This window comes from Propithecus coquereli, unplaced genomic scaffold (genome assembly GCF_000956105.1).
Source record: "Propithecus coquereli isolate 6110/MARCELLA unplaced genomic scaffold, Pcoq_1.0 Scaffold180, whole genome shotgun sequence".
Classification (NCBI taxonomy): domain Eukaryota; kingdom Metazoa; phylum Chordata; class Mammalia; order Primates; family Indriidae; genus Propithecus; species Propithecus coquereli.
In genome coordinates this window covers 3,019,337-3,029,686 of record NW_012142746.1, presented here as the reverse complement: position 1 = coordinate 3,029,686, position 10,350 = coordinate 3,019,337, and the positions used below count along the sequence as shown (strand labels likewise).

General features: G+C 36.7%; 1 protein-coding gene across 1 annotated transcript in view; it reads left to right on the top strand.

Moving 5' to 3' along the window:
- PAPD5 (PAP associated domain containing 5) overlaps positions 1-9,539 on the top strand; it is a 78,458-nt gene extending 68,919 nt beyond the window's left edge. Inside the window, exons 3-10 of the mRNA XM_012642608.1 lie at positions 281-388; positions 2,340-2,468; positions 3,170-3,383; positions 4,614-4,740; positions 4,843-4,946; positions 5,191-5,237; positions 7,373-7,537; positions 8,411-9,539. Coding sequence (XP_012498062.1) covers positions 281-388; positions 2,340-2,468; positions 3,170-3,383; positions 4,614-4,740; positions 4,843-4,946; positions 5,191-5,237; positions 7,373-7,537; positions 8,411-8,587 — 1,071 coding nt within the window. The 3' untranslated portion in view covers positions 8,588-9,539. The remainder of the gene's footprint in view (positions 1-280; positions 389-2,339; positions 2,469-3,169; positions 3,384-4,613; positions 4,741-4,842; positions 4,947-5,190; positions 5,238-7,372; positions 7,538-8,410) is intronic.
- The last annotated feature ends 811 nt before the right edge of the window (positions 9,540-10,350 follow it).

The window sequence follows — 10,350 nt, the reverse complement described above, 5'->3', positions numbered from 1 at the left end:
CTGTATACCTTAAATATATACAATAAATATATACAATAAAAAATAAATAATAAACGAATAAATAAAGTTAATTGGACACTAAAATAAACAAAAAATTCTCAATTGATAGAAATTACAAAATATATTGTATGAGGTTAAAATACTAAATATGTAATGTCTGTAGAAGACCAGGTTAACTGTGGTTTATGGTATTGACCTGAAGTCTAGAAACCTTCCATCCCCTGATTTTATTATTTAATTTGATTAAAGTATTTTAATTTTACCCCTCTTCTTTTTCTAGGTTCCTATTATTAAATTAACAGATTCTTTTACTGAAGTGAAAGTTGATATCAGCTTTAATGTACAGAACGGTGTGAGAGCAGCTGACCTAATCAAAGATTTTACTAAGGTTAGAGAATTTATAGTGTTTATACAATGAAATTATTAGAAATGCAATTTTGTTTTGAGAATTCTATTGTGGTATTCTGATATACTTTGCTACATAATTTTTATGTGCATATTGCTGACAAATTCTTTTTTTCTGTGCAATGGTTTTGCTTTCTTTGAATCTGATTATAATGATCAGTAATTAATTTATAATGTGACCTCAAGCAAGAATTAAAGGTTGAGAAAGCTTTTGAAGAAATTCTGTGTTTTAGATCCTTCCTCTTGGGGAGACATAAAGGCTGAAATCATGGTGCACAATTGATTCCTATCAGTTTTTAATCTCTTAAGAGTTCAGATTAAGAACACTTCCTTTAAGAACCTTAAGAGCCTTTTCTAGATTTTAATCCCCAAGTCACCTATAAGGTGGTTCCTGTAGGTTTCCTTACTTCTGTCTAGAAGTGATTTAAGTTTATTTCTATTTGTTCTGTTTTCTTCCAAAATAAGGAAGAACTTATCAACATTATCTTCAGGACATTTTACATACTTAGTTTCCAATTTTTTTTTCTCCCTAAGCTAAAACCATTTACTGATTTACTGCTTTGGTTTACATTAGAATATATTTTCTATACATTCAACATTTTTTTCCTTAGTAGCTCTACAGTTTTTATTTTTTGTTAAAGAAAAAATGGTAACTACTTTATCATGTTGTGAACATTATCTTCTCATATACATGTTCAAAGGACAGAAAAGTAGAAGAATAGCAGAAATATTATCCATGATCTCACTCTTTTGGAAGTGATGTATGTGAATTTTCTTCTGCTTTAGAAAAAAACTTTTTTTTTTTTAACTGTTAAAAAGGGTTTGGTGTGAACATCCTTCCATACGTGCATCTTTCTTTACACTTGCATATGTTTGTAGTAAGATTCCTGGAACAAAATTTCTGGGTTAAGGATATATCCAGATAAAATTCTGATGAATATTTGCCTAATTGTTCTTTAAAAAGGGACTGTTTCTAGTCTGACTTCAACCATGATGTTTAAAAATACTTATTTCTCTTGCTTTGAGCTAGGCTGATGCCATGGCACTCTAGCCTGGGCAACAGAATGAGACTTTGTCTCAGGAAAAAAATAAACAAAAGAAACTTATTTCTCTATATTTTTGTTCTTTCCCATGCTTGCTTACTTTGATATGATTTGCAAAAGTATAAACTTTTTCTCTTCTATTCGTGTTCACTGTTGTAGGAAGTCTAGAAAACAGAGATAAGAGTAAATTAGAATATAGAAATCGCTAGTAATTCTACCAACCCTAGGTAATGGCTGTTAAGACCTCCTTCAAGATGTTTGTATCTGCTTTGTTTCCCTCAGTGTCCCCAGCTTACAGCTGGGCTTGCAGAGAGTACGAATGAATATGTGCACGAGTGAAAGATGAATTCACACTGTACATATTTGCCAACTCAAGTGTTCTCACAGATAGCCCTGCCTCATGCTCTGTAAAGCATGGGAGGTAGGGAGGTCTGTGTTGTCGCTAGCTCATGTGGAAGACAGCAGGCAGGGCTCTGCCTACTCCAGGGCTGTGGCAGAGCACCCGCTAAGAAAAGGGATTCTTTAAAATCATTCTGATTTAGTGCTTCAAGATGTTGAGAGACTTTGACCTTGCACTGTTTATATTATCTTCTTACAAATGCATATGATGTGGTCATGGTCACGAATGAACATCATCAGATACACACTGCGAAGTGTTTCTGTCCTGTAGTGAGTACTTGGGTGCCATTATTTAGGTATACATGTTTTAGATTTTAGATGTGGGGAGAAAACCCTTCATGACTTATAGTTTACTTTTTATGTAGCTTACTCTTAAAATAAAAAATTAAGTATATTGCATATCTCCCACGTTTTGTAATGTAAGGACCAATTTATGCTTAGACGTGTTATTGATATAGGAATCATTAAAAATATAACTTATTTCTTTTTCAGAAATATCCTGTATTGCCATACTTGGTTTTAGTATTGAAACAATTCCTATTACAGAGGGACCTTAACGAAGTATTTACAGGTGGAATTGGTTCTTATAGTCTCTTTTTAATGGCGGTCAGCTTCCTTCAGGTAAGTCATATAGGTATTCCGTACTGGCACACACTAAAATAAAAGTAATCAGGCAGGGAAACATTTTGGAAAAAATTTAAGTCAACCACTAATTGGAATGCTTCTCTTGATTATTTGTGGCTTTTCCCTTTGAACTGGGTACCTTTTTATTATTTAGCAAATAAGTATTTAAAAATTCTTAGGAAAGAATATTTTTTTGTTTTTGATCCAATATGTTCTAATATCTTTGAGAGTTTTCACTGCAAATTTTAACATGAAAGTTATGGCCTGCTTTCCATAAATGTAAACAGTATAGTAGTGTAAATGCCAAACATAAGAATGTCTTCTAAGCGGCTAATCTTGTGAGTTTAGTTGGAATTGAGACCTGTTACTTGGGTAAGATGAGTTAGAGTCTTAGTATTATAAGTGGTTGTGTTTATGTAGCATGGGGTTGCCAACTTCCCTGATGTGTTGAGCCAAGCCAGCCCCTGGGGTAGCCATAAAATTCAGCCTTATAGACTGTCTCCCACGAGTTCTGCACCATGGAGCTTTAGTGTTGTCTGTAACAGCAGTATAGCCTGCTATTACCCCATTGTCTATTGACTGATATGCTAGACCAGAATTATCATAATGTTGCTTATAGAGGTTAGGATGTCATTTATACATCTGCTTGATAATTTAGCAAAAATCCAATATAATTTCTTCCTTTTTTCTGTTTTTAGTTACATCCTAGGGAAGATGCTTGCATCCCCAATACAAACTATGGTGTTCTCTTAATAGAATTTTTTGAATTATATGGACGACATTTCAATTATTTAAAGACTGGCATCCGGATAAAGGATGGTGGTTCGTATGTGGCCAAAGACGAAGTACAGAAAAATATGCTAGATGGTTACAGGCCATCAATGCTTTATATCGAAGATCCTTTACAACCAGGTATTGAAATTAGGTAAATTTGTGGGCATTCAGAGAGGGCGTTGTCAGTCACCTTGTACTTGAAGCTCTCTTTAGGTGAAAAATGAAGGAATAACTTCTAATGGTAGCCATTTTTTCCTCATCAATATATTTCATAAGCAGACATACCAAAATAGTCACACAAACCAAAAAAAAAACACCTTACAGACTTCTAGATGAGTTGAAGTAGAATCCAGTTGACTCTCAGAAGCATAGTAGATTGGATTTGTGTGCATCTCCAGTTTGGTGATATAGGGGATGGGTCCTAATTGCCCAGCATTCCAACCAGTTGTCAGCAGGACTTTAATGAGATAATTCTAAAGTTCTTAGAGGCAGGAAGCATTAACATATATCTGAATTCAGTAGCAAGAGTTCAGAAGGACTATTTATTTCCTTTTGGGACCTCTTCTTTTCTCCTTAATTTTGCATGGTCTCCCCATGCTTTTTCCAGCTTCTGTTGGCTTGCAAGTCAATGCATTCATGAAGTTAAATTTCCTTGTTTGTATCCTCATTTTTCTGGACAATATTTTTCCTGATAAAATGATAAAATATTTGGATTCTGCATTATCAGACTTTAGTGGAAGTGCTTCTAGGTATTTGCTTTAATGTGTAAACTTTGAAAATAAGGAAAGGCAGTGGAGAAATACAGTAGTTGCCTGGGAAACTCTTTCTAGCTTTTTGAGCTGCCTTATAAACGTTAATTGTCCTGTGTGTGTATTTGTTGAAGAAACATTCACTGGGATCCTCACTGTGCAAAAGACACGAAGATTTTTCAGTACGGTGATCCTTGCTTTTTAGGAGCCCATCGTTTATTGTGGGAAATCTGTCTGTCTATCTATCCATCTATCTATCTCTCTCTAATAGAAACAACAAAAAAATACAAAGGTATTTCTAATTTAGCTTGGTTTCACTTTTAGGAGAAAGCAGGCAGCTATTTCTTTTGTTTACATGACTATTTATATATGGGATAGGATAGTTCTTTTTCGGCCAGAATACATTTAAGCAATTTGTACATTGTGATAAAGTACCAGCTGTATGATATGCTGGTTCAGAGACTGGGCAGCTGTGGTGGGGACAGCTGGCAGCTCAGCTTCGGGGTGCAGCTCCAGTGGGTGCTGCTGTCCTTGCTCTCCTGGATGAGGGCTCATTGATATTTAGTTCATATTAAGCAATGGTCAAGCTTACTATGTTATGTATACATTTCTTTTAAAGGTAATGATGTTGGAAGGAGTTCATATGGGGCCATGCAAGTGAAACAGGCCTTTGATTACGCCTACGTTGTTTTGAGTCATGCTGTATCGCCAATAGCAAAGTACTATCCCAACAACGAAACAGAGAGGTAAAAGTTCAACTAAAATCAGCCCATTGTGTCAAAATTGGTTGTGGCTTCTTATCTTCAAATTAATGTTATCCCCCTCCCCCCTTTTTTAAACACATGCAGCATATTGGGTAGAATAATTAGAGTAACGGATGAAGTCGCCACATACAGAGATTGGATATCAAAGCAATGGGGCTTGAAGAATAGGCCTGAGCCTTCATGCAATGGTAAGATGTTTTTATTGATTAATTGACCAAGTATTAGAGGCTTTTCTGTGTTGTGTGTGTTTAATGGGAAGAAACGTTTTCCAATCTTTTGCCACTCTTTCAGGAAATGGTGTTACCTTGATAGTAGATACTCAGCAGTTAGATAAATGTAATAATAATCTATCTGAAGAAAATGAAGCCCTTGGAAAATGTAGAAGTAAAACTTCGGAATCTCTTAGTAAACATTCTTCAAACTCTTCATCAGGTCCAGTGTCGTCCTCTTCTGCCACGCAGTCCAGCTCTAGCGACGTAGTAAGTACGAAAGACTCGGCTCGTCTACGCTCAGACACATGCACATTCTTCTGTCACTGGGGTTAACTCTGTCTAGAAAGCGAAGGCTGTTTCCTTTTCTTATTTATCGTTGGGAACTTTAATAACTTTCATGCATATTTTTCAGCATTTTATTATTAAAATTTTCAAGCACACGGCAAAAGTGAACGAGTTTCAGTGAGCATCCATGTACCCGCCACTAGAATCTGCCATTAACATTTTACTTGCCTGTCACGTACCTAACCATCTACCAATTAATTCATCTTATTTTTGGATCCATTTCAAAGTAGATTGCAGACACTTCCCCCAAAGTACTGTAGCTTACACATTATTAAGCTGACTTTAATATTTGTTTATAGTTTTTCCCTTTTGATATAAAATTGACATATAGGGAAGTCTTGATTGTGCACTGACTAAATGTTATCAAATGTATACACATGTGTAATGCAAAATCCTGACAAGACAGAGAATATTACCATCCCTCCAGAGGGCTCTCATGACTTTCTAGACAATTACCAATTTCACCCTCAGAGAGGGAACCACTGTTACAATTTTTTAATACCATAGATTAGTTTTGCCTTTTTAAAGATTTCATATAATGGAATCATATAGTCTTTTGTGTAAAGCTTTTTTCATTCAGAATGTTTTTGAGCTTCCTGATTGAATTTTAACAAATTTATATAACGTGCAGTTTACCGCTTAAAAATACACAATTCAGGATTTTTTAGTACATTCACAGTGTTGTACAGCCATTTCCATTAATTCCACACCATTTCCATCACCTCCAAAAGAAACGCCATACCTAGTAGTTGTTTTTTTTGGGGTGGGGGGCTGGGGGGACAGAGTCTCACTCTGTTTTCTGAGCTAGAGGGCCCGGCTGTCAGCCTAGCTCACAGCAACCTCAAACTCCCAGACTGAAGCGATCCTCTTGCCTCAGCCTCCTGAGTAGCTGGGACTACAGGCATGCACCACCATGCCCGGCTAATTTTTTCTATTTTTAGTTCCCCAGCTAATTTCTTTTTTTTTTAATGGGGTCTCACTCTTGCTGAGGCTGGTCTGAAACTCCTGACCTCAAGTGATCCTCCTGCCTTGGTCTCCCAGAGTGCTAGGATTACAGGCGTGAGCCACCGTGCCCAGCCCATACTTAGTAGTTGTTTCTCCTGATTCTTCCCCCCTTTATCCCCTGGTAACCTCTAATCTACTTTCTGTCTGTATCCTGATAGAATTTTTTTCCTTCCCACAATTCTGATAAAATTTTAACCATCAATTACAACTTAACTTAGTTTTTTAAAACCAAGGTTAATTTTGAGTTTACTTAATTGAGATATAAAATAGCCTTACCTATTATTTGAATTTTGACTTTATTAAGCATATGACATAAAAAGTAAATACATAAGGGACATAATTTTATGTTGTTGGTAATGATCACATATCATTAAGAAGTCATAAATTCTCCTGTGCCAAATCTACCTGTGTGCCTTTTTGGTTCCTAGAGCTGTGTGGCTCTGGGGGACAGAATGCCAAGCTGGATGTCACAGGCACACAGGGTAGAGCATTAGGGACTGAGATGGTGTGACTCAGAGATGCTGAATAAAGTGCCAGGGCCAAGGGTGGAAACCTGGGAAGAGAAGTAGGAGGCCCAGAAACAGGTGGAGCTCAGCTCACTGCCACCTGGAAGTCTGTACCCACCACACAGTGTGTTTGGCTGGAGAGATCACAGACTCTCCGAAACTGAGCCTCTTAAACCCATCATCTTGTGTTTGATTGAAGCCAGGGACTGGAACCTAGATTCCTTGCTGTTTACCATGTTCCTGCCATGTACCATGATTCGTTTTCTATAAATAAAAAAGCAAATACACCCAGAACTCTGTGAGCATCACGACTGGATGTGGGCAGTGGATTTAACAGTGAGCAGAAGCCCTCTGATAACATACTCACTTTAAATGTTTGGCGGAAAGCTAAGCGATTAATTTTGTAAATTCCTCGGTGTGCTTCCTTTAACTCCTAAATGTTTAAATTGAGTCTAGAGAGTACTTAGCTCAAATTGTTCTCCTTTCTCAATATCGAATATCTGAATTACTGACATGTCACCTTATAACTCATGTGACTTGCGTTAGGATTCCGATGCGACACCATGTAAAACCCCGAAACAGCTGCTCTGCCGTCCGTCCACTGGGAACCGAGTAGGGTCACAAGATGTGTCCTTGGAGTCCTCTCAGGCAGTTGGGAAAATGCAAAGCACCCAAACCACTAACACATCCAACAGCACCAACAAATCTCAGGTGTGTGGAATTTGTGTTTTAGTTGTTAGTATTCAATACAAAATATTTAGAATTTCTTACATGTGAATGATATACATCATGGGTTTGAAGAGAACTCTAGGTTGAAGAAAAAGCTTACTTTGTTTTAAGGGGTTGCAAAGCATGACAGTGATTCACTTTACCTGTCCAGCCTAGCCATGTGAACCAAACACAGACTCGTTGAGATATTCCCGTTCAAGTGGCAGGGTTGACAGAAGGGACTGGGGTCATGATAAAGCCACAGGTGATAAATAGCAGGAAAGGTACAGCCAGCCATGCCAACCCTGACCTGCCAGTGCACCCAAGTGTGTCCAAGAGCCTCTGCCAGTAATGCCACTTACTATGCAGTATGTGGGTTGGCAGGTTCTGTAGGAAAAGTGTCAGCTCTGCAGACTGTTGAGAAGGCAAACTAGTGGTCTGCTTTTTAATATTTCCATTAAAATAATGGAAGAGTTTTAGAGCTGAAAGGACTTCAAGCCCATAACATCTTTTCCTGCCTGCTAGATAAATCAGTGATCTGTACCTCTCTAGCCAGCGTATTCCTAGTTTTGAAAGCTCCCCTGAATTCAGGTTTTTAAGAGCACTCTGCTAATCCGCAACACTCATGTCTTTTCTTAAAAAAAATTAAAAATTTTAATTATTATGGGTATATAATAGTTATATATGTTTATAGGGTGCATGTGATATTTTACTACAGGCATACAATGTGTATTAATCAAACCAGGATAATTGGGGTATCCATCACCTCAAGCATTTATCATTTTATGTTAGGAACATTCCAGTTCTACTCTTTTTTAGTTATTTTAAAGTATACCCTAAGACTGATGTCTCTTTGACCGCTTTCTTTTTCTGCAGCATGGATCAACAAGGCTCTTTCGTTCTTCCAGCAAAGGCTTCCAAGGTACAACTCAAACAAGCCATGGTTCCTTGATGACAAACAAACAGCATCAAGGCAAATCCAATAATCAGTATTACCATGGCAAAAAGAGGAAACACAAGAGGGACGCGCCCCTCTCAGACCTTTGTAGATAGTCGGCGCTGTGCGGTGGACTGTCTTCCATGTGCAATGATTTCTTGCTCAGGACAGTTGCGTAGGGACTCCTGGGAGACATTCAGGAGCCTCACACTGTTCAGACGTTGATTTAGCAACTGCGTTTTTTCCCAGCTCGCCACAGAATGGATCATGAAGACTGACAACTGCAAAAACAAAACGCAAGCAAAAAAGGGGGAAAAAAAGGCTGCTTATTTGATAAGTCATATGCTACGACAGGGTCATTTTAAGATTTAAAGCTTGAATGTAAAATAAATATATTTCTCATTGGCTTTATGCAGAGTTATAGGGAATAGTATTCAGTGTGGGTAGGGTGATAGAAACAAAAACAATTTCAGAGGATGGGATGGGGAAGAAAACAAAGGTATCTGATAGGAAGTCCAGATTCCAAAGGGTAAAGTGATCCGTGCATGTTTTTTTTTTTTTAATATTTTTGCATATATTTACCATTTTATTGTGTGTATATATAGAAGACCATATAGGAAACTGATATTTGTAATAGTGGATTTGTTAATACTTTTTACATAACATTACTGTTTAAATTGTAAACAGATTTTTTCTCAGGATTAGTTTGAAAAATAATCTGAATTGTCATCTTAACATCCATATATAGGGAAGTGATTAGTTCTATTACTCCATTTGTTTTTCTCAGCATTGAAATGACTTAATAGAACCGTTGTGTCCTGCTGCAAAAATTTTTCCTCTCTAAAGAAAAGGTTTATGGTGGCAAATGACATTTATTTTATTTTGTAAAAAAAAAAAAAAAGAATATGTACTGTGTACTTTTGTGTAAACACTGAAAAATCTCTAGTCATCTCTGATAATTAACTTGCAACTGTTTTCTATAGTGCTGTCGTCTTGGGCAATGGGCAATTACATGATTTTGTGTTTGTTCCTTTGCAGTCTTTTTTTTTCCACCCGTCTTCCTAATAGAAAAAAAAAGGCCACCTACGTCTGGTCTCATTCCTGTTGCAGTGCAATCTCGAGCTCCACAGACTTTGCATGCTCGCTCCTCTAACCCTGTATGCTGCGTGTGCTTGTGTTTCTCATCTTATTCTTTTAAAAACCCATGCTTAACTACTGTGGGAGAGGATAACTGTAAACAGCTTTAATTAAATCATACTTACAAAAAACTATTTTCTTATACTCCACTTTATGCTTTTGGTATTGTTGATCTTTAAAAATTAAATGGTCTTTGATAATGGGTCTATTTTGTATTGCCTCATTAAGACCAGATGCTCCTTGTCATCCCATCCTTTATCCTCTCCTGTCGTGGAATTGTTATCTTTAATTAAAACTTTTTAAACATTGGCTTGTTTCAATCATACTGTAAATTTTGGTTGTGGTCAGCTTTGAGTGCAAATGAGATGTATAATTCTGTTATTCATTACCTGTTGAGTTTGACACTCAGTTGGGAATATTTAATATAATAGAATGTACGTGGCGTTTCTGAAAGTGCTTTCTTTCAAGGTGAAAGCTCTTATGTTTAGCATCAGTGTGTGTGGCTCTGTTAAATGCAGCCATTTATGAGATGAGATTCTTTTTTTATACATACATATAAAGTACTATTGGCTTTTAGGGATTTCTTTTATATACATTTATGAAATATTGGAGACCAATCAGACCGTTAAGTGAAACTTTTTATAAAGAAAATAATGCTAACGTAAGACCAAAACTGATGTCATCACTGCGGTTAAAAATTTTCAATATGTTCATATTTTAATTCACAACGGAAAAATATGTT